The sequence below is a fragment of the Zalophus californianus genome, chromosome 12 (genome assembly GCF_009762305.2).
Source record: "Zalophus californianus isolate mZalCal1 chromosome 12, mZalCal1.pri.v2, whole genome shotgun sequence".
In the NCBI taxonomy this organism is placed as follows: domain Eukaryota; kingdom Metazoa; phylum Chordata; class Mammalia; order Carnivora; family Otariidae; genus Zalophus; species Zalophus californianus.
In genome coordinates this window covers 40647441-40673098 of record NC_045606.1, presented here as the reverse complement: position 1 = coordinate 40673098, position 25658 = coordinate 40647441, and the positions used below count along the sequence as shown (strand labels likewise).

The following is a 25658-nucleotide window of genomic DNA, read 5'->3' as shown; positions in this document are numbered from 1 at the left end:
CAGAAAACTAGATCTGTGAAGCAAAAGGCTAGTACTTCCACATTTGGGTTCCTCCTCCTACACATATATAATAAACACATATTGGATCTAATGCAGTTCTGTGCAATGCAGTAACAAGGTTCCAGTTCTTTGATTCTAATGGCAATCAACTGCAATAAATCAGCAGATGAGGCAGGTGGTTAGAGTTACACAACTTTAACAAACTAAGATTGCTGAAGTTAAGTAAATATCGTGGTCACTTTAAGCTACCTAGCTTCATCAAGCAGAGCTACAAAAGCAGCAGGTTAGCGGGTTTCTGGCAAGGAATAATTGGTGCTGAGCAACAGACTGTGTACATGAGCAGAAACATTGCGTAAAACTCACATTACTGGCTTACCCACGCCATATGTGCATTTTGGATAGAAACAGGGGCAGCTCTCATACACCTCACATAGTTTGGCCTTACTGATTAGGATGAATGAACATTATGTTTCAGTGTACTAGTTAACCCCAATGGAAACCAGCAAACACCAGAATTATGACCTCTCAATTATAATTTTTTCCAGTGAAAATGAAATTAGGACCAAGATGGAGTGGTAACAAAAATATACAAATTTGAAGTTACAGAAAAGATCTTTACAAACGCTGATAAGCATGCCTCAAGTTAATTCATCTTGCCAGTGTTTTGGACAATCAACAACCTATGCTAATCTGATTGTCAAATACAAAAGTCAAATGTTTATAGATCTACAGAAATAATAAAGTGTTTTAATTGTTCTTTACCAGTGGCCCAAGACAGATCTTAGAAGCAAGAGCAAGGACTTGGAAGTAGTTTCTGCAGTCTGACAATTTACCAGCAAGGGCTGCTGGACCATTCCTAACAAGCATAAAAGCTTGACTAATCAATGCCTAAAATCTTCATTATGCAGCAGATCCCCAGCTTCCCGTCCATCACCACCCCCTCACCACCATCACAGTCAGTAATATAAAGGTTGGCATTTGGTGGCACAATCCCAATTCACTTTCCAGAGAGGTGAAGAGCCAGGACTTCTGGGCAAGAAAAAAATCCCAGATGCCACATCTAACCCACCTACACCTATTTCGAGAATCAGTTCTCGACTGAGAATTGAACTTGAAGGGAACCTTGGCAACTGCTCCCAGATGATACATTCAGTGAGCAAGGGAGTCCCCCAAAATGTACTTTTTACTGTATTATATGGTGCAATCATTCAAATGAAAATAAAGATGAGAGAAATGCACTCTACAAAATCTTCTTCCCAAAAGGTATCTTGTATTAGGAGGATAAACACATTAAAGAATTAAATTTACCATTTAAATGACATAATCCAACTGTGCTTCATTTCTCAATAAATCAGAAATCTGAAAAGGTTTTGTATTAGGGGAAACAAAAAACAAAGATCCTTACACTCATCTGATAAAATTATATTCTCATAAACTAATTATTATAAAGGGAGAAATTTTGTTCAACTAAGTGTCTCAACATCATAGATATAAAGAAAAAAGCAAGGTTTTTAGACAAATATATGTTTAAACTGATAGCCCACAACACATTTTGGGGGGCAATACGACTTTATAGCTGATACAATGACACTGACAGGTTGATCAACGAGAAAAGTTTGGGCTGTGTGATTTCCAATGAGATGTGAAGAATAACCTCTAGGTCACCTCACTCTTCTCCCTGCTGGAGAGGCCCCTGGGTGAGAGGACAGATGTTTTGACAAATCGTGATCAGATGTGGTGCTCTGTGATCAACTAATTAAGGGATCTTAAACCTAAATGAGCCAAGGCAGAAACATCCCAACATGTCTCCTAAGAATCATCCTCAATAGCCTACTCCATTGTTTTTACTGCCATATAAAATAGTTCTTCTATTAAGCAAAATCTGCCCTTGAGTGAATACATCATCTCCTCATCACCGACCTCACTAACATTTAAAATATAAAATACACTCATTACAGACAAACTGGAAAATAAGAACACTGGAAAGAATGATTTAACCCATACAGCTATCATCCCAAAGGCAACTACCCTTAATGCTTTTATGGACAACATCATCTTTTTCTGCACAGTTTTTACATAGCAACAATACTGTATATACAATTTTGTACCTCATATTTTTAACTGAAATTATGAAACCAAGAGTTTTTATATTTTATTGAAAACTAATCATAAATTGCATTTAAGAAAACGAAAAAGTATTCCATTGAATGAGCTGCCCCCCCCCTTTTTTTTTGCACGTAGAACTTCTTGGGGATTGAAAAGATTATTTTCTTAGAATAGAATCCTAGAAGTGGAATTACTGTCAAAATATATTAACGTCTTTACGGCTCTTGATACTTATTGCCAAAATGCTTTCCAAAAATGGTTGTACCAATTTCAACAGCTTTTAATATCAATACCCATTATACCTGTATTTGGACTATGAATATCTTGTGAGAATAAACAAGTTTCATTATCTTTATAACCCCAATACTTTAAATTAATACACTTAGATGCTATGTTATACTAGAAAATTCTTAAAGCTGAAATCCTGACACCTGGTAGAGGAACGTTTGCTATTCTTAAAACTCTTCTTGAAAATCACTCCCTCTTACCCCCTTTTTCCTGCACCACAGGACCCCGATTCTTTTCTACACAGAACCCAATCTTTAATGAGATCATCTTACTCCCCTTTTAAGAAATGACAACCAAAGTATTCTTCATATGGAATTCACAAAGCTCAAGGATATTTTCATTCATTTTAATGACTATCTGAAATAAAAACAAGGAAATTAATCCCTACAGAGTCTGAAGGCTCCTCCACTCTGTCAAAAGACTTAAGGGAAGTGCAAAAACACATTAAAAGGAAAGTGGACATGTTTTATTAATATGTGCATTCCATGCCTTTCGAAACAAACAAACAAAAAATCTTTTGTTTCCTAAATTACTGAACTATGAATTCCACAGGTAACTCAACTATTTTCAAATACATAAGTTAAAAAGACACACACACAAATTCAGCAAACTACATTGAGAAGTATGCTTGAAATGAGCTCAACCAAGTCCCCCAAATATCTACTTTACTTTCCAGGGATTCTAGTATTCTGCCCTTAACAATTTTAGCAAGGATTTTGTTGTTGCTACCTCAATTACTGTTTTGCAATTGCTGTCTATTAAATTTCCTAGCACGAATTGGCTGTAAGATTGTTTTAGGTCGTCATTAAGAAATTTATATTAAATATGCAATAAGCTACTTCGGTTAACAGAAGTTGGGGGGATATTAGTGTCACAGTTTATTATTATAAATAATTTTTGTGTCTTCTGTCAGCATAACCACAGTAGTATCTCAATACCACCAGCTGATAATAATCTTTATAAATCCTACTTTGCAGCTATACCATCTGTTAGTTATTATTTTATATGTGTCTCCATATGCATATGTGAATTAGTTGTCACTCAAGACAAATATATAAATAGAATTGTGGTTTTGTGGGGAGATTTTTATTGGCTTGTTTTTGTGTTTTGTCATCTTTGGGCCAGTAAACTAAATAAATAAACATATTCCTCAGTCTTGGAAACTGAAACTAAATGCAAATTTAAAAATAATTTTTGTAGTACAAATAAAAGAAATTTAAATTCAATACACACTAAAAGTATCTACTAAAACTAGGTTGAAATTAATAGTCACCAAAAGTGGATATAATTAAAGAACCTGAAATTTACATACACATAGCTTTTGAAATATACCTACAAAACCAAAAAAGAATAGGCCCACTAGTAAATTGGTAGCTAACATGGTTCCAGTTTTCACAATACGAAACACTTGCCATGACTGATGATTTGAAAATAATGACTAATTACTTGCTTACTTGTTATGTTTATTTCCCTGAGAAGAGGAGTCATAATGGCAAAAACTCAAAACGAGGCCCCCAGTGAATCCGGGGGTTTATTCCCGAGCCGTACGTAACCGGCTCCTAGACTGGCAGAAGCAAGAAGTAGTGGCAACACCATCACAACTCAGGACCAAAATTCACCCAGAAAGGCAACAAGGGAAAAAAAAAAAAAAGAACGAACAGAAGGAGATGGATAATCCTCCAGTTGGAATTAGTTCCAAATTATAACACTTTCCCCAAGTACTAGAGTCTAATGACTTTCATTTCAATAAGCCCAACCATGGGCTTCTAGGGGCTCACGCTCTACGCACCGAAAACAGACGAACTCTCCTAAAAGCTACCAGTGGCTCTCAAAACACAGACAAAAGCGCAACGTGAGAGTAACCACATTTGATGACTAGGTGGTTCAATATTTCCTTAAGTTATCCTATTTTAGGTGACGATGCTCTGGGATCATACAGAGGGAACACCAAAGTAGAAACAGTAGTAACTACTTAGAGTCATCACTGAGAGAAACCCTAAAATATTTAGGGAAGGGGACTGAAGAAGACAAGTACACTGAGAAATTTTTCTGAAATGAATGCCATATTACTTTCAGGTCACAAAGTAAAAAGTCCCACGAATTACTTAATACAAATAAATATGCTGCCTTTCAGAGTCATTTGTATAAACACAGGAAGATATCTCATAATCCACCTCTGTAAAAATGAACTTATTTGATGTCCAAGCCAGATCTCTTTTTTTGCACATTATATTCTGCCTAGATGCTAGAATTTCTATGATGTTGGGAGAGACTCTATTTGGAGAGGGAACACATTTTTTAAGTATACTTGGGCTATGAAGTGTAAGGAAAAAATATCACAGACTACCTAAAATATTTTAACTGCCATCAAAACTACAGTGTGGCACAGGCCGAGTTGCATTCATTTCTTAACCCTTTATCATCTATCACTGAGATTCCTGTGTGGAAAGTCATTTCATACCATGATTTGCCCCTGTATTTCTAAGTTTTTATTAAAAATGTTCTTATTGAAGGATTTCATTAAGGAATCTCACAGGAATTTATCATACAGGAATTATTTGTGTAAATAGTAAGACAAATTCTTTCATGGTCCAAAGCTCACCAACTGCCTGAGGTCTCGCTTCACTCTCCCTCCCTAATGACACCTATTCCTTCGCTGAAATCTCACTTGTCTTTGAAGTTATGGAGTTTAAGGAACTTATTTATTCCATTTTTTATTATAGCGATTTGTGGTGCTTTCTGATTTTTTCCATGAATCGATTGAGAATTTCTGCTTCTCTAGCTAAGAATCAGAGTCGTATGTATATTTACATCCTCTCCACCCCAGGTCCAACAATTCCTTGAGAATAGCAGGCAATCTCGATGTTTATCTGAACTCACCAAAAAAACCTATTTCAATATACTAAAAGCCACCTTCTCCAAAGGGTCCTTAGAAAAGGGAGTTATATTTGGGTAATTAAAGTGTTATTTTTAGGCATTATGGAACCCACAGTAAATTACCAAACATATTCTCATTATAAATAATATTTCAATATTTCTTGTGTAGCCACTGAAAATCAAAATAGCGAGAATCTTTTCTGCTCGGTACAATAGTTACGGTTTCTTAATCAGATGTATATCTTTTTAAAAAATTTTATTTATTTATTTGACAGAGAGAGAGAGAGAGAGAGAACAGCGAGGGAGAAGGAGAAGCAGACTTCCCGCTGAGCAGGGAGCCCGACATGGGACTCGATCCCAGGACCCCGGGATCATGACCTGAACCAAAGGCAGACGCTTAACCGATTGAGCCACCCAGGCGCCCCTATCTTTTTTTTTTTTTTAACTAACTGAAATCATTACACCCTTCCTTACTAATGTAGTAAGAGTGCCAAAAATAATGTAAATTAACAGATTTTTATGGGTAACTCCTAAGAAATAAGAAAACTTTTTCTTTTTATAGTGGTAAAGAGAGAGAGAGAAAAAAAAAACAACTATATGTTTATCGTGTAAGAGGAAAAAGAGGATTTAATGAAAAGACTCCCAAGACAGCATGTGCAGAAGACTGTTTGCTTATTTGTTCATTTATCCATCCCAGAATCATTGACAGGATATCTTTGTCACACCACACGGGTCTGACAGTATGTTAGTGGCTGGAGCTGGTTCACTAAGCTGTAGGCTCCACCTTCCAGGAACTGACACTTTGGTGACGTCATAAAGACAACACAAGTAGTACGAGGGCTCTGAGGTTATCTCCGGCTGGGAGCACGGGGAAAAGTTCGAAAAGGAGGGGCCGTTTGGATAGTATTTTGTTTTTAAGCTTTATTCTGCAGGCTTCAAGGCACTGGGCGGGGGGAGGGGGGCTAATGTGACAAAACCTGCTCATCTAATAACAGTCTAGTGAGCAGATGAAGACCTCGTTGGAGAATGAGAAACCAGACTTGGAAGATATTTGTGAGGCAGAATCAGTAAGATTTGATAGACTTGATAAAGAGATTGAGGAGAATGAGTCAAAACGACAGGCTGAAGCCTTTAACTTGGCAGGCAGATGATGACGTTATAGGAAATCTCGATTATCACTAACACGTATTTACTGAGCACCTTCCATGTAACAGACACTTTTCTAGGCCCACAGAGTCTGTTTTTGTTCTAGTCAGGGGAGGCAGATAGTAAACAAATGAATAATCTGAGAAGTAATCAACTTGATCGAAGAAATAAAACAGGGTTATGTGACAGTGACCAGGGGAAAGAGACACTTTAGCTGAGGCAGTCATGAAAAGTGACATTTGAACTAAGACCTGAAGGACCGCTGGGTAACAAAGGGAGAGCAAACGCAAAGGTTGAGGTGGGAAGGAGCTTAACACGACCAAGGGACAGAACAGTAGCTGGGAGGTGGGTGTGGGGAGAAAGGAGATAGGAGAGCATTTATTCTAGTTAACAGTGTGCCGCAGGCAGGGTTTCAGCCAAGGAGTGATGTGATCTGATTCGTATTTCCGTCTCCCGTATAGGAGAATGGACTTGAGGGAGCAGAACGTGAGGGTGAGGGTGGTGACTCAGTCTAGGGTTCTACCAGTGCCGGTGCTGAGAGGGAGGGGGTCAGATTCCCGTTGTAAAGGGAGAGGTGACAGGGTTTAGGGACGGGCTGCATGTGGAGTGTGAGGACGAGAGGAGCCGGGACACCTCAGGGGTTTGGATTCTAAACAACTGTATAGAGGGTGTGGTGCTGTTACACAGAGATGGTGAAAACCCGAGCAGAGAGAACCTTCAGGGTGTTGGGGCTGGGAATCAACGAGTCTTCTCCGGTTGCATCAAGGCTGAGCTGCCTAGAAACTTGTCAGTGAAAGGGCACGTGGACACTTGGGTACAGTCTGGAGCTCAGGGGAGAGGTCTCACGGAGATATACTTGGGGAGTCATCAGCCTCTTTGTAGAATTTAAAACCACAAGACTGGTTAAGATTCATCTTGACTGATCGTGAGTGTATGCATCCATACATTTAACAAATCTTTTCAACTGCCTATTCCGCGCTAGGCTTTAGGGCTACAGAGGTGAACCAAACAGGCCAGGTCCCTGACCTCTCTCTGGCTGTACGCAGCAATACCCTCCTGTGCTGTAAGAAGAATATAAATAGGGGTGTGTCACCATGTAGAAAGTTCCAAGCTCCATGGATGTCTCTTGTACCCTAATAATTAACCTTCCCCCTAAATCTTAAAAATGATTATTTTAGTGATTAAATAATGTTAGTATATTTCTACGTAGTATGTGGAAGTATCTGAATTACATTTTGAAGTACCCACAAGGAAGAAATCATTTTCTCCTGTGGAAAAGAACAAATGCCCTCGTCTTGCCACTGAACAACGTCAAGGAGTACACTCTGATGCTGGAAATAGTAATGTAATGCAGTTCTGAAGAGGTTATTTGCAAACCGTTCTCGACAGCTTCATATATTATCTATTTATTCCAAAGTATTAGAAAATAGTCACTCAATTAAAAATAGTTCAAATGTTTTAACTTAGGTGCTCTTTTCCTCTTTTTTCATTCGGGAGTTTCCAGTTCCAGCATTAGGAAAAGCTTAGCCCTGGAGAAACCACTCCCTGTGCCGCCTTCTCTGACTTTTGAGCAGATCACCTGCTTTTTCTGTCCGAGGCACCTGTCTACATGAGCAAGAGGAGAAGTTACCATTTATCCTCAGAGGACTATCTAATCATACTGACTTGTTAGCTTCACCCCAAAAGGACTTACTGAGTTTCACTTACCTCCAAAGGTTGGCTGCCTTCAGCTTCTGAAGTTTTACCTTCTGTTGCCTTTCTTTGCTCATGTGCTGTATCTCCTATGAAGAAACAAAAATAAAAACAAACCTTTACCATACCCTGGAGGCCAAATTGTCTTCTATTTATTTAAAATATCTTTTGTTACTATACGTTTCACATTGTGGAAGCAACTACTTTTTCCTTTGTTACAAAGTAAGTTAATTTTTAAGAATGATAATTTTATACAGGTTCCAGAAATCATACATACATCTACATACACACAACCTAAACCAGAGATGTATTCTGCTTCTACAGACGTTTACTCTGGAAAAATTCATATTTTGAAAATCAAGTCATATTTCAAACAAACTAGGAAAGCTTATGACTTAAGGAAGATACGGCAAATTATTTTCAAACTAAAAGTCTTTTTAATATGAATAACTGTCCTCCAAGTTAGTTTTTTAAATAAGGTTTACTCATTGTAAGTGTTTACTTGTGTGTCTGTAGATTTGCCTCAGAGTAGATATGTGTATTTCCATGTAATAGTTAACCAAACATCAAACAATCTTTACAGAAGGGAAGAACAATGAACAGATTCGTAAATTAGCCTTTTGTTAATACTTCGATTCCTAAGGCTCATGCCTGGGCGGGTTATATTACTAAATGAAGTTGGTAACCAGGCTGGCTCCAAGGACACAGGACAGACACAAACATAGGTAAGTAGAAGCATAATTTAATTTCTTAATGGCCTATTTTATTAACTACACTAATGATCTGTGATTAACACATGGTAGGTAAAGAAACAATTAATGAGAGCTTGATTTAGTAATTTGTAAACTGCACTTCCCGTAAAATTAGGCCAGCTCAGGAATGTCCACAACAGGGAAGATTACAAAATTCATAGATGATGACTTGGCCAACACTAAAGGTTAGGAATTTGTTAATAAGGAAGGTCATAAGTCCTGACTGGAGATAACAAAGTATGCAAGTCCCGGCTGAGCTTAACTTTTTTTATGAAACACAAAAGTTTAACATACCATTGCCGATAATCAAGGAAGAGCCTCACTGAAATTTTAAGGAATTAAATAAACCTGTTAAATTCCTAAAATCATGAAGCATTATGGGGTGCCTGGGTGGCTCAGTTGGTTAAGGGTCCGACTCTTGCTTTTGGCTTAGGTCATGATCTCAGGGTCGTGAGATTGAGCCCTGCGTCAGGCTCCCAGCTGCGTGTGGCGCCTGCTTAAGAGTCTCTCTCTCTCTCCCTCTTCCTCTGCCCCTCCCCTGCTCTGTCTAAAATTAATAAATCTTTAAAAAATAAAATAAAAAATAAAATAAAATGCAAGCACATCAATCAAAAATGCATATTCTAGCTTATAAGCTCTGTTCTCAGCTATGTGCAACATTATTATCGTTGGCAAGACCTATCACATAATAGGTGTTCAATAAATACTAGCTAGAATAAATCAGTGAACTTTTCTTTATACCTTCTAGTTCATAAAACAGATAAAATATTAAATGGTATGTAATAAAAGCTATATTTGAGCATACAGTTAATGTCCTTCTAAAACATATCTGTTAAACTTAAAAGGCAACTATATTAAGTACCACTAGGGTGTACTGCTTCTAGGGATCCATGATTGTGGCATAACTTATTAGATTTTAAAAATAGTTAATGATTATTTATAAGAAAAAAAATCATACTAAAAAACATCAGGAACTTTTGGGTTATGTCTATAGGATAATAAAGTTAATAACTGTTAAGTGAAAAATTTACATCAAACTACTTTTGTGACCTAACATGTCAAACTATTTTGATTGATTTTGCAAATGCTTATTTAAACTGACCATTTGCATATCGAGGAGAATCTGCTTTTCAGAAATCTCTCTTCTCTCTGAAAGTTAGGGACAAGATCATCAACCCCCAGTTTACAGGTGGCAAAACAGATGCCGGAGAAGTTTAGTTGGCTTGGCTAATGACATGAGGACACAGCAGCCTAAGTAGCCGAGGTAATGCAAGGCTCTACACATTGAGGTCAGAGTGTGTTGAATGACTCACAAGCCTGATTCTTACAATATATATTGTCCAATACAAAAGGTCATTTACTCAAGAGTTTTTACCTTTTTGAATGATTATTGCTCTATCCCATAGCCACACAAACACTGCATTTAGCTAAAGTCATTCAACATGAAGTCAGTGCTTACTTTGCCATTTTCTGACTTCAAGCTGTGTGTCTGTGTGACGCTTTCTCCATTTCTCCCTACTGCTTGAATAACCAGAAAGGTTATCAGCCAGTGTTCCTGACATCACACAACACATCTGCCTGGAAGCGATTGTAGAATCATTATTTACTGAAATGCCATGTCTGGCGATGACTCAGATAGGACAATAACTGATTACAAGGAAAAATGCCATCTGTGAGATTATTCTCTATAAACAAAGGCAGAAAATGAAAACTGCTCAAACCACAATCAGAAAAGAACAGGTCACAATGAAATATAATTTTTGAAGGTTTTTTTCTTCCCACTGAAGAATTATTTTATCATGAGAAACATTCAGTTATTTTCTCTAATTTTTTATAACCCACACAAAAGTTAGATACTTCAACAATAAAGAAAGACGCATGTGACAAATGTGAAATAAGGTACTTTAGTTTTCAAATTGTCCATTAACTCTGATTTATACACTGGGCAGATTAAAAATTTTCATTTGCGAGTCAGCTGTTTATAAAGAAGACTAGAACCCCTAGGGGCAGAGGCACCCAGGGCCTTGCCCCAAGTCTCCCAGGTAGAAGGCAGTCACAGTGGGGGCAGAACCTAGTCTTCTGACATTTCTAGGGACTCTCTGGTCTGGTAGAAGGTTCCAGTGGATGTGGACTAAGGTGGAGGAATCAAGTCTGAGTTAGAGAATGGTGAAGAGAAGGGCCCAAGGATCTGAAAGGGAGCTCTGAATGCAGGATCTTGTGCTGGTCCAACCCTCTGGGCCCCCAGGCACTTCTCTTGACTCCTTTTTTCTTCCATAAGCCCCACAGATTCTCTCTCCTCTTCCCTTTCCACTGATGATGCCAAACACTTCTGACCAGAGCAAGCCTCTGTCCTTTCTTCCCATCTTTCAAAGCAAATACAGTCCCCCTGATACTTTTCCAGAAGTTTGCAAGGCTAGAAACAATTTCACAAAAGGCAACAACCCCTCTTATATTTACAATCATCAATTTTCTTGGCTTAAAATGTAGTTTTTATTTAGAACAAAAAATAAAATCTACATATACATACTAAGGAAGCTCTTTCAGAACTTAAAGAGCTGAGGTACAAGTTCTCTATATTTTAGATTAGGGATTGGCAAATTTTTCCAGTAAAGTGCTAGATAATAAACGTTTTAGACTTCATGGGTCCTACGGTTTCTGTCACAGAATTCTCAACTCTACCTTTGTGGCTGAAAACAGTCATAAACAATATATAAACCAATGAATGTGGCTGTGTTCCAATAAAATTTATTTACAAAAACAAGTTTCAGGCTGTAGTTTCCTGAGTCCCCCATTTTAAATTAAATTATCACTATGCTCAACATGGGGCTCAAACTCACGACCCTGAGATCAGAGTCCCATGCTTTACTGACTGAGCCAGCCAGATGCCCTTCCTGATCCCATTCTAGAGACTATATGTATTTCCACCTTTTCTAGGATAAAAGGCTGAATTATGTTTGAGTTGTATGAGGAAACAAGCAAGGGATGGTCATTAGAGTATCATTATGATCCTAATCTACTGGGTGAATTGGGTCAAGGGCGGGGAGAAATGGTGGTGAAGAGTGGGAAAGGGAGAGGACGGACCCCCATTGCCTGTTTGGGTTACCCAGAGGAGACTTGTCTTGGCAAGAGAGGGGGTGAGGGAGTTCCTTCACTCCTTAGGCCTCCTTCAATGTGGAGGAAGCTCCACTAACATTAAGCCAAGGCCTCCCTCTACTCTCTAATCCATGGCTTGGTAATTTTGGGGGCCTTGCACATGTGCTTCCGCCCCTAATTCTTCCCCTTCTCTTGAGAATGGGAGGACAGTAGACAGCACGTTGCTGTCTGCTCTGTCACTCCACGGGGACCTCCTCCCACCTGGGAAAGCCTGCCCCAGCCCAGCATTTTCTGTAACTGGATGGAGCTCAATCTAAGCCTGGGGTTCAGAAATCCATTTGGTCCTTGATGGAAGAAGCCACATTCTTCAACACCAGCTTACTAGGCAATAAAGATGAGAAATTGGTCTCTATTTGGTGGGGGGTTTTTTCCCCCTAAATTGATTAGATCTTATCTGGAGAAGATGGGTGTTACTACTGGAAGGCCCTAGGGTCTAAAAGGACGGGGAATGGGCTGATATGGACAGGGCTGGAGCCTACCTAAATACGAAAAGCTGTGAAAACAGAAAACTGTTTTCTTTCTTTTAACTAAAGAAGAATTATATAGAACTGCCTTTCTCAGAATTGCAGCCCACAAAATACTACTTTTGAGGGGTTCACATGGAAAAAAGATTCCTATGGTCAAAAGTATAAGAAAAATCTGCAGAATGATTCCCTTCCTGTTGATTTCCAATGCACTTAAACAATTTAGAGGCTTGGAGAAATTCTTCTAGTAAAGAATCTTTAAGAGCGCCTGGGTGGCTCAGTTGGTTAAGCGTCCGACTCTTGATTTCAGCTCAGGTCATGATCTCAGGGTCCTAAGATCGAGCCCCACACTGGGCTCCATGCTAGGCATGGAGCCTGCTTGGGATTCTCTCTCTCCCTCTGCCCCTCCCTGCACGCTCTCCCTCTTTAAAAAAAAAAAAAAAAAAAAAAAAAGGAAAGAAACTTTAAAACTTTTTCCACAATATATTTGACTATGGAGCATTTTATTCATCTGATACCCATTAAGAGGGTATCTTGCAGAGGTCTATGAATACACTTTGCGAAATGCTGGTAGACGTTTCTGAAGTTAAAATTGATTATGAAATGTATTATTCTTACCCGAGTCTTCAGAAGACCCTCAAAATTGTCAAATTTGTTGTTCAACTTTTGAACATCCATCTTCCACAGTGCTAGCCTACACCTATTTTCCTTTTCTGTCTTTTCACAGCTATCTTTTCCCGTCAATTCATTCGATGGCATTTGGGGTGGACTAGCAGTATGTGACTGCATTCTACTACATCATTCTGATTCTAGAACAGCTGATGATCCATGGAGGAGAACAGGGGAACCAGGCACCTTGAAGACACAGGAGAAAGCCCCAGTGAGCAGAAATATCTCCCCCGCATATTCCACCAATTAGAGATTCATTAGGGTTAATGAGCTCCTCTTTTAAAATGCAAATACCCTCTGGGAGTGTTTGCTTATTAGTCATTCACCAAGTGAAGTAGTGGAAAGAACAGTGGAATGGGCACTCCATTAACTCCTTTTCATTCGTCAGTCACACACTCATTATACAAGGCAGCCTGGCACTGTGGCAAGGGAATGGCTCTGGAAGCTGACAGAACTCGACCCCAATCCTTTACCATATCCATGACCTTGGGCAAGGTACTTAACTTCTCAGAGCCTCAATTTCCTCATCAGAAAAATGGGAATAATAATACATAATAAGGCTGCTATGAAGACTAGACTGAGAAAACACGTTCAATGCTAAGGGCAGGGAAGAAGGGGGCAGAGCTGGGGCAAGATAAAGGTTTCATCTTCAGTGCTGGTGTCCTCCTGCCCTTGTCACGGGGCTGTTGCCAGTATCCCCGCAAAGGAGAGAGGACAGGAGAGGCCCTCGCGTGTTATCTCATTTAGTGCTCTTGGCAGTGTCGTGAGGTAGGCTTTATTCTATCCACGCAAGAATGGCAGGCCTGCTGTTGGAGTTCAAGTCCGATGACAATGCCAAATCATTACATAATCTCATGCTGCTTCCCATTACTTATCAAAACCTGAGTTATCCAACTCAGCTTAATACACTTTACAATGGAGTCTCCTCCAGTTTAGTTTAGTTTTCCCTTCCACGGTTTCCCATACTATCCATTTTACTCCCCGTTTTCCACTGTAATGAAGAAAGGAAGAAGAGACAGAAAGCAAAAGAACTAATTGCTGAAGACATGTCCTGCCCAGGAGCCCGCTGCTGTCAGGTCAGGATTCTGATGACAATTGTTGTAACCCCCCATGAGAAAATGAGCCAAGAGGAACAGCTAACCCAGGGAGGGAGGAACGAAGTTAGCAAACAAAAATGGGAAAAGGTTCAAGCCGACTAGGGATGAAAGAAAAGCAAATTAAAATGACACCAAGAATATATTAAATTAGCACACCAAAATTATTACACCCCAGATTCGCTAAGGATGGACTACAACTAACGCAATGGCATCATTCTGACAATGAAGTGAATACTCGATAAACATGTGTTGATTTGACTGTGGCGGGTGTGGTGAGGGGGGTGGAGAAGAAAGACGGTTCTATATACACCCTTACCAAGGGCTTATAAAAAGAAGGAATTATAAATGAATGTTAAAACATGAAAAAAAATCTAAGGGTTCAATAGAACCGGCAATCTACTTTTTATATTAGTGTGGATCTTACTTTTAATACATACTGATATACAACTTTTAGGTAGGCATCATGATAGATTTTAATTTTCTGACTGCTGTTAAAATCACACAGTTAAAACCTTGCTTACTCCTTTAAAAGCTTGGGGGCACATGAACAGTGAAACATGTTTACTCAGGAAAGTAGGAATATCAGCAAATCCAACTGAGGTCAGACCCACTGTTCAGTCCTACTGCCTGCTCTTAATTAACTTGTCCTAGGATTCCAAGGATGTCTTTAGGTCTGAGTCTTGTTACTTTGTAGCTATGGGTAATAATTTTTCTGGAAGATCTTAAAGCAACCAAAAACATCCATTCAGCTTTAACACTTTAAACCCAGGCATCCTTCCTTTTGGATTGAGAGACTAGAAACACAAAAGACCCCCCCCCCCCAATTAATTTTGTACAATATTGCATCATGCCGTACAAATCTTCTTCAAAGGATTTCTGTTACTATCTTTCCAAAATCAGAGTAAACTTACATATTGTGAGAGTAAGTTCGGCTGACCATTCCTGACTCTGGATCCCAGAATGCTGCTGAAAGCAAGCTCCATAAAGGGCCGCTCTGAGCCCTCCACGGACAACAGGTTCTACAGGCTCTGTGAAAACAAACAGCACTGACACAAAAAGGATTTTCAGTGTATATGGCTTGAAGCCAAACTTTGTAAAGAGAAAAGAGTAGGCTCACTCTCCTAGGTTATCTGGTATCCTGAGACACAGACTCAAATGTGCTGCCTGTTGTGGGTAAAATGATGGCACTGATCTATCACTAATAATGCAACTTAGGTTGGAGATGTATTGACATCATGTCACTCACCGTCAGGAGTGTTGTCTCCTTTCCAACCAACAGAATAAACTTGTGAAATTACTGGTTGGTGTAAGGAGTTCTGCTCGGTCAGTTCTCAACAGAAAAATAAGTAATCCCATGAGATCCAATGTGTGTTTCAAATATAGCATCGGTTGGCCCAATCAGAGATATTAGGTAGGTAAGCTTCTCCATCTCTTGAAATTTGAGTTCTTAGATTGATTAAAAAAAAAAAAAAAAGGTGGGGTGTTTAGTGTGGTAGAAAACCACAAAGAAAATCTCTAGCAGAAACGGGAGCAGTATATGAAATATATTATAATCAGCTTCAAGTTAAGTTTCATTCATTCAAGAAATATTTGTTAAACACCTGCCATGTACCATATATCATGCTGGGTACCATGTAAACTAGTGCAATCCTATCCCTGCCCTCACATCATTTACATTTTCCTAGAAGGGATTTCAACGGAGCAAATGCAAGTCACAAAAACTGGCTGTAGAAATGAGCCAAAAACCAAAAACTATGGGAGTACCCAATCAGTTAAGGAATAGAAATTTGTATGGAGCACTCTGTGAAAAAGGTGGCTAGCTATTACAAAACCAAAATTCCTAACCATGGCTTTGCCCCCACTCCCTCCACAGCTCCTTTCATAAAAAAAAAAAAAAAAGTATGTCATTAGTATCATTACTTTTAACTGGAAGTCAAATACTAAACATGCTCTTGCATCACCCAAAAGTTTGGAGAGAATATTTCTCTTCATTATTTGAAGAAAAGTTGGTATTTACAACAGTGAATCACCTGCAAATCACAGATCACAATGAGAAGCAAAGCCACTCAGGGCAGGTATGATGAGGGGGCATGATGTAATAACTGGATGAAGACAAAGAGTTTGATTTCAAAATGCAGAAGAATCTGGTTGGTTTTATTGAAGAGGTCACACTTGTCGTTTGGTCATACGACATAAATGTGTAAAATTACCGTCCCGAGGGTTGCAATACACTGGGTCATATTTAAAATGTTCACTCTAGAAAAAGAGAAGTGGTTCCTTTAAGAATTCAGGTAAACCGAGACACCACAAGGCCCAGGGAGGAAGTCCTAACCTGTTCACTGGCCCCTGACTGAAGCAGGCAAGGGCAACAGTGAATCACCACTTAGCACCCTCAGGAAGAAGAAAGGGCTTGAATAAAAAGGGGCCCAGATCAACGTTTAGGGTTGCAAACTCAGGCCTGGCCATCCTTTGTTACATTTATAAAACTTGTAGTCGGGCTACAATATACAGACAGAGTGGGAAAGAAAGCGTGTCATGAGATAGCCTGGGATGAACGTGCCCCAACGTAAAGGCAGGGGCTGAAAGTGGCAGGGAGCAGAGCCTTCATATGCAGAAACGGAGGAAAACTCTGAGACCTCTCCCTGCCACTGGGGCAGTACATCTCACATTTCAGTGTGTGTCAGAATCACCAGGAGTGCAAATTCCTGAGTCTCACAAGACATTCAGACTTGTGAACTCTGGTGAAGCACCTCAGAATCAAAACTTTTAGCAGGCATTCCACGAGATTCTAATGCAGCTGGTTCACGAACAACACTTTGAGAAACACCAAAGCAGACTTAGATAACCTCACATGGCAGATTACCATCTGCCTAATTTTTGGAATGACTGCCCGCCCCCCTCCTTCTCTCCTTCCCTCCCACATTGTTTAAATAGCTAGAGTCCATATCTCTGTGCGAAGGTTGGGGCTCAATAAGATAAGTTCTCCAGAGAACTGAAAGCAGGGTCTTGAAGAAATATCTGTACGTCCATGTTTAGAACGACAGCATTCACACACAAGACCAAAAGGTGGAAGCAATCCAAGTGTCCATCAACAGATGAACGGACCAACAAAATGTGACACATGCAAACAATGGAACATTACTGAGCCTTAAAAGGAAGGAAATTCTGATGCATGCTACAATATGAATGAACCTTGAAGACATTATGTTAAGTGAAGTAAGTCAGTCCTAAAAAGACAAATACTTTTTGAGTCCATTTATATGAGGTGCCTAGAACAGCCAAATTCATAAAGACAGAAAGTAGAATGGTGGCTGCCAGGGCAGGAGGCAGGGGGGAATGGAAAGATGTTCAACAGGTACTAGAGTTTGAGTTTTGCAAGGCAGAGCTTATGCATCTTTTACCACAATTAAATATAAAACATTTTTTAAAGATTTATTTTAGAGAGTGAGAGAAAGAGAGAGCACGACCTGGGGGAAGGGGCAGAGAGAGAAAGAGAGAGAATCTTAAGCAGACTCCCTGCTGCGTAAGGAGACCAATGTGGGGCTCGATCTCATGACCCTGAGATCATGACCTGAGCTGAAATCAAGAGTCGGACGCTCAACTGACTGAGCCATCCAGCCTTCCCAGATATAAACCATTTTTAAAATAAGATGGGTTATATATAGCCTTTCCTTTTGTAAGAGCTTTTATATAGTGGTAAGCTCAGTATTTCAACATGAGCGGATTTAAACAACTTGCGAGTATTTTGTAATTTTCTAACAAGTGAAAAATATGTGTTCTTCAAATAACACTTTAAAATAAAATTTGCAATGATTTAAAGCAAAAAAAAAATTAAATAAGATGGGTTATCCTCTAGTTAGAACAATAAAATGGCGGAAGCTAAAGATAAGTGTACTATTGGCTTATACTGTATTTTACAGTTTATTTTAGTTTCATTATAAGTGTTTTCATATACATTAGTCTTTATTTCATATTCTTGTTCTTCTAACAAATACATATATTTAAAGAAAAAAGGAAACATCAAGTGAAGGAAATTGTGTGTTTTCTGTCTCTCTGCCCCAGAACTGGTTATGGTTCAATAAAGAGCCTGGCTGTAAGAAACAGTCTGACCAGCCACCCATTACAATGCATTGCACTTAAAAAAAAAAAAAATAAGAACCCATGTCAGGAGAGCACACTTTGGCCACTCTGTACGAGTACAATAATGTCATTTCTGTTGATGTGTATCTGCAAGCTTATTTGTACTTACATTACCAGGTAACAATATGGTGTTAGTGATAGTAAGTATCAATATACTAACAAATCTCAAATGCTGGTTATAAAAAATTGAAATTTTTGAATAACTTGAATCAAGAAATCTAAAATATAAAGTACTGGATAAACAGATGAAACACAATGATAGAGTATGCAACTTCACAGTTAATATGCATTTCCTTTAATGATATAAAGCAAAATACCTCAACTTCCTTTAGGGAAGAGACATTTTGCAATCACCTTAAACTCTGATGTCATTAGGATGAGGAGGGGAGGTTGCAGACAATGAAATCCAGGTGTCCAGGTGTTCAGAGGAAGGTATTCAGTATCAACAAATCACTTCTAAGGGGCCCACTGCTGGCTTGTAATTCCCCATAGAAATCCCACCGATGGGAATAAAGGAGTTAATGGAAGGGGAAAAAAAAAGAGTATCAGGGTAGGAGGCAGAGGACAAATCAGACTTTAAGAGCCTCCTACTGGGGCGCCTGGTTGGCTCAGTTGGTTAAGTGACTGCCTTTGGCTCAGGTCATGATCCTGGAGTCCCGGGATCGAGTCCCACATCGGGCTCCCTGCTCAGCAGGGAGTCTGCTTCTCCCTCTGACCCTCTTCCCTCTCGTGCTCTCTGTCTCTCACTCTCTCTCGAATAAATAAACAAAATCTTAAAAAAAAAAAAAAGAGTCTCCTACTGGTAGATCCTCGTCTAATAACTGGGGTACACTGACCTCAGGAGCTCCAAAATAGGTTGGCCGCACAAAACCAGAATGGTGAAAAGGCAAAAGCCCATTAAGAGGGAAGAAGCATCCATGATGGTGAGCAGGTGGCTCGGCTAAACAGTATGAGAATCTGCTTCGTTATAGGGTGAAAAGTGATGATAAGAGCAGAAACCATTCTTTGCCTGAAATGTTCCTCAACCCAGACCTCAACCAGCTAATATGTATTCAATCTTCACATCTTAGCTTCAACCTCCCAAACCCATGCCCCTTTCCCTGCTCCCATGTGTTCTTCTTCTTATCCAAAGCGCTTCACATAGTTGCAGTCATTTATTTATTTATTTATTTATTTATTTTAAAGATCTTATTTATTTATTTGACAGAGAGAGACACAGCGAGAGAGGGAACACAAGCAGGGGGAGTGGGAGAAGGAGAAGCAGGCTTCCTGCAGAGCAGGGAGCCCGATGCGGGGCTCGATCCCAGGACCCTGGGATCATGACCTGAGCCGAAGGCAGACGCTTAACGACTGAGCCACCCAGGCGCCCCTAGTTGCAGTCATTTAACTGTATGCACTCACTTGTTTAATTAGCTGTTGTTCCCACTAGACTGTCAGTTCCACCTAGTCAGTGATGTGTTTATTATATTTGCCACATATCTGCAGCATTTAGTATGGTGGCTGGTACCAAGTATGCACATGGTAGGCCCTTAGGTAATGGTGATTTTCTGACTGATGCATCACTCACAACATGGCCTTGTCAAAAGGAGGGTGGCAGATAGTCTGAGACAAATACATTTCTGATGAAACTATGGGATAAAGGAAGCTGAAGAGGATGCACCATGATTGGTAAAAGGAAATAAGTTTATTCACAGCACTGAGAACTGGGCGAAAGGTAGAGGCTGAACAAAAGGCTTAAGCAGAGATCAATAGGCACAGCTCTAATGTAAAGTTTGGACAGTGTTCCAGCAATAAGGAAGGACGAGGTAGACCAGCTGTGAAAGAGTTGGAAACACTTCCCAGCAGTTTGTTAAGGGTAGAACAAAAAGGACAAAGCGTCAATAGTGGCTTTGAAACCAGAGAAGAGAGTCTACCGGGTTCTATGCACTTACAGTGAGTCTGAGATAATGGCATGAGACAGAAGTGGTAGCCGGGATTCCAAAGGAATTCTGATACAATATTTCTATTTATCTTACTTTATTTAACGCTGTATTTTTAAGTTTTTGCCACTGATGTGTAATTAATTTTAAAATACCTTCTTTAAAAAAAAGTTCCCCCTCAGGTAAGTTAAAAAACCCAAAAACATAGTATCCCATTAGAATACATAATACCATATTTGTGATTTAAAAAAGTCTCAAAATAGTTGTAATGTTCAAAAAAAAAAAAAATCTTCCAGTTCTTCCAGCTTGTAAAGAAGAAATTACTCAAGACCGGTTAAACAGTAAAACCATAAGCCATTTTAAAGTTACGAAAATTGCATATGGTTTATGTGCTTTAAACTTATATTTCTAATTTAGTACTACCTAATGCCACAGTATTCATACATTTGATATTCTTGAAATCAGAGTTCGTTTATTAAGTCCTCACTCTATATTTATATCTTCATGACTCAGTGATTTCAAATAAAATCAGTAGTCTTCTAAGGGTGGGTTTAGTGAAATTAGGATTCATCTGGACATGTGCCTAATTGCAACACATTAAAAAAAAAAAGGTCCAACCTCAAACAGCTTCTTTTTTTGAAGGCTTAAGGGACTAGGACAGAAAGACCAACATATTAACCCAAAAAGCTCTGTTATGCAAAGTCGTCCCAGAGTAGTTGCTTCATTCCAATTAACCTGTCTCAATCAAATTCCTTCTCTTCTCCCACTCACCTACCTTACCCACCTCCAGACTTAATAAAGCAAACCTCCCTCCTGTGGCTATCAGATTCTCTCTCTTCACAATACCAGGAGGCACATCAACCCTCGCCAGAGAAGGGGTCCTGGAAACCAGAGCACGTGGCAATCCCAATCGAAGGGGAAGAGCGAAAAGTAGCTCTCCCACCAAGGCTTCCTGAGGAGGAAAATACTGTGTGCTTACTTCTCTGTACAGTGCCACTTGATCTGTAGACCATGCGTCTACTTATGCATGACAGGGCAAAAGACATTGGAAAGAAAAGCATAAAGAATATGGTTTCTTGGGCGCCTGGGTGGCTCAGCTGGTTAAGCGACTGCCTTCGGCTCAGGTCATGATCCTGGAGTCCCGGGATCGAGTCCCGCGTCGGGCTCCCTGCTCAGCAGGGAGTCTGCTTCTCCCTCTGACCCTCTTCCCTCTCGTGCTCTCTGTCTCTCATTCTCTCTCTCTCTCAAATAAATAAATAAAATTGTAAAAAAAAAAAAGAATATGTTTCTTGTTAAGCCTGATTCCAAGATAAAAGCAAATAGTGGACTTAGTACGAAGTTTCTCAGACAGGGAGGCCGCATACAGAAGTAGTAGGATAAAGAGCTGGAGAACTTGGGTTGGTTTAGGCCCCGAGTTCTCGAAACAGTAAATGGACGCATATTCAAACATCAGTAGACAACAGAAACATTCTATAGTCTGAATGTGTCCCCTCAAAATTCATATGTTGAAATCCTAACCCTCAAAGATGACGATATTAGGAAGTGGGGACTTCAGGAGGTGTTTAGGTCATGACGGTAGAGCCTTCATGAACGGGATTAGTGCCTTATACAGGAGACCCCCTTCCTAGCCCCTTCCACCATGTGAGCACGTGGGGGTCAGACACCTGCTCTGAACCAGGAAGAGGGCCCTCACCAGAAAGCGACCATGCTGGTGCCTTGATCGTGAACTCTCTAGCCTACAGTATTGTGACAAATTGCTGTTGTTTATAAACTACCCAGTCTGGAGTATTTTTTTATAGCAGCCCAAAGGGACTACGACACATTCTAAAGTTAAATAAATTATTTGGGGCAAAGCCATCACTTCTGACTATCCAAATATCTGTTTCCCTATCAGATTGATGAGCTAGTGTTATTTCCTAGTATTTATGGGCAGAACATTGTTTTTTTAAGTCAGTCAGCCTGCCTATCTATCCATCTACCTATCTATCTACCCATCCATCCATGTCTTTCTTCCTCTTTCTCTCCCCTCCTGAAGAATTGAGTCCCAACAAGTAGGCAGTGGCAGGATTTCAGAAGCAGCTGAGGAGAGAAGGATGTGGGGGAGGCAATGGCAGCAATGGCCTAATTCAGGCTACTGGAATACAAGCAGGGTGAAAATGGGCCTGGCTCATCTCATTATGCCAGAGAATGCTCCAAGAATGAGGAGGATGGTTTGAAGGGGCTCCTTTGGGGCACCTGGGTGGCTCAGTCAGTTAAGCATCTACCTTTGGCTCAGGTCGAGCCCCACGTTGGGCTCCTTGCTCCGCGGGGCGTCTGCTTCTCCCTCTGCCTGCCATTCCCCTTGCTTGTGCGTGCTCTCTCTCTCTCTCTCTCTCAATCACTCTGTCAAATAAATAAAGTCTTTGAAAAAAATAAATAAAAATGAAGGGGCTCCCTCTGGCCAAGTCTGGGGCATTTTAAAACATCAAAATAAATAATGATAATAACAGATTACAATCCATCAAAACTATCCATAAATGATTAAATAATTTCTTAAAATCCATGCATCCATGCTGATATAAATAAAAGAATGAATAAATAAAAAAGAAAAGAAGGAAGCTTTTCCTTGCAGTGGAATGCCAACGGAGGAATGCAGAAGGAATGAAAGAATTAGAAAAATCACCATTTGGCAACTATCAGAGTAATAATTAATTCAGCCAAGAAGCATAGATAGATGTTAAAACTGGTGGGTTGGAGATTGATATGAAACAGGGTATTGCATAGTCTGAAATCACCATCCCCCACACAGTGATCATAAAGAGAGAATGCGTAATTTTACAGTAGAGAAATCTGGTAGACATGACTTTAAGTAATGATCACGGTTAACAATCTCCAGTAATGTGACAAATAGGAACTGTGCACGCTCATATAGGATGCAATGAGAAGAACGTGTAGCTTCTGTGATGTTCCTAACAAAAATACATCACCTAAATCTAATTTCAGGAACATGTATCAGACGAACCCAAACTGAGGGATATCTGACAAAAATAACTGGTCTGTAACCTTCAAAAGTACCTAGATATTGAAAAGTCAAGGAAAGACTGAGGAACTATTCCAAACTGAAGGAGACTTAACAGACAGGACAAGATGCGATTCTGAACAGGATCCTTTCGCTATGAAATACATCATTTGAACAAAATATAAGTAGGGGTCTTTGGCTCCAATGGTTAATTGCTTGATTTTGATGACTGATGTAGGACATATCCCTGCTTTTAGCAACTGCATGATAAAGTATTTGGGAGTGACGACACATCATATTGCTAATTTACTCTCAAATGATAAGACAAAAAACTTTGTTTTGCAACTTTTCTGTAAGTTCAAAATTATTTCAAAAGAAACAGAAAATAAATGAGGAGAGTAATTAGGATGGTTAGAATACACAGACAGGATATAAAGACAGGCAAGAGACAGAGACACCGGTCAAGGTGGAGATAGGGATCTCAGTGGCTCCATTAACCCACCAGCCGAAACAGAAATAATCCTTTACCTTTTTACCTTTTTCCATTTTCACTCATAAATGACTACACAGACAAGTCGTATGCACAGTCACCCAGGGATGTTTCATATGCAACAAAAACTCTAACATAGTTCAGACGGTCGAGCAACCTCTTTCTAAGGAGGAGAGGCAGAAACTAACTGAAAAATAGGATCAGATGATATAATAATGTGTAACCAGACTGGTCTTGTTTATTTTCCCATATGGCACTCTTCTTTAAAAGATTTTAAGCATTTTTCTTCTACCTTCCATGGAAATTATGACAACATCATGAAAGGGGAAATTGTCTTTACAACAACTTTCTGAAGGAATACTTTTTGCTTATTTAGCGGGTAAAGAAAATTATGAAAAAGAGAGGTAAAGTTCCCAGCATTATGAAATGCCTAAGTGGTAGAACCAGTATTCAAACTAACCTCTGTCTGGGTTTAAGACCCATGTTCTTCCTAACATAATTTTAAGAGGAAACCGTTTACTCTGACTTCTCTCCATGAACAATATCCACCTTCAGAATGGCATACCATCATAGGCAAACTGGATCCATTTATCGTCTTAAATTTCTTCTTTATGTGAATGTATTGGATTAGAGTAGACAGAGCACATTTCTGGTCTATTTCTGGTTTCACTTTGCTTAACCGGAAGTACACTTGACCGTGTACTTTTATGACATTGTGCAAAACAAACCAAATGCCACATGGAACAAGGTGCCTGTTGAAGCAGTTTTGTTGTTGGTTTTTAACTACGTGGTTGGTGTAATTATTTCTGGCTCTTGTGTTTCATTTCCATTTTCTCTTGAGGACTTGGAACCAGTTTTACATCTCTCTAATGAAAGCACATCATTTTACCTCTATAGTTTCCAACAGTTCATTTCTTAAACTAAACCTCCTGGTAGCTAAAGCCACAGAGGTGACCTTTGAGCTAATCCTGACTGCTGTCCTCCATCCCTGCCCATGAGCCCATTTTATAAGTGAGATGGGGAACATGGCATCCTTGTTGCCCATACTCTCCTCCCAGCCACAAAGCTTAACACCCACAGAAACACACCCTACAGCAACTGCCTTTTTAAAAATAAAATTTCTATTCTACAAAAGACAGGATTCTTAAGTTCTCATACTCCAATTCTACCGCCATTATAGAGATTGTGAATTCTTTTTATTTTGACAAAGGAAATACGTATTTTAGTAACCCCAGCTGTGGCTTACCGACCACTTAGAGCATGTTACAACTATCTGTAGTTGATCTGACCTAGTTTCACTTTACAAATGAGATAAGACAGTACAGCCATCCTGTCTCTTATGAGGATTAAATGAGATCCTAGATGGTATTTTCCTAAAAATCAGCAAGACTACCATCTCAAATGAGGATCTCATTTCTAGATCAGACTTGGCCAGGGCATATGGGTGTCCACACAAGGGATTATGTACCAGACATTCTGCTATTGTTGCTGATGTAGGCACAGAAGGTCAATAATGTGGATTAACTAGGATTAAAGTATTATTTTCTGATTACATTTGTGGTTCAAGTTTCTGTGTTCTTATTTTTTAAAGATTTTATTTATTCATTTGGGGCACAGAGATACAGAGAGAGAGAATGAGCAGTGGGGCAGGCAGAGGGAGAGGGAGAAGCAGGCTCCCCGCTGAGCTAGGAGCCCGATGTGGGGCTCGATCCCAGGACCCTGGAATCATGACCTGAGCAGAAGGCAGATGCCCAACCATCTGAGCCCAAGTTTGTGTTCTTAAAACTATTCTTAAGATTAAGCAAAAAAAAAAAAAAAACCCAAACCCCAAAAACCAAGGCGCCCCAAGTTTGTGTTCTTAAAACTA

General features: G+C 39.6%; 1 protein-coding gene across 1 annotated transcript in view; it reads right to left on the bottom strand.

The window, feature by feature from the left end:
• Positions 1-25658, bottom strand: part of UMAD1 (UBAP1-MVB12-associated (UMA) domain containing 1) — a 214447-nt gene that overhangs the window by 60626 nt on the left and 128163 nt on the right. The window contains exon 3 of the mRNA XM_027572954.2: positions 8125-8198. Within this exon, the coding sequence (XP_027428755.1) occupies positions 8125-8198 (74 nt within the window). The remainder of the gene's footprint in view (positions 1-8124; positions 8199-25658) is intronic.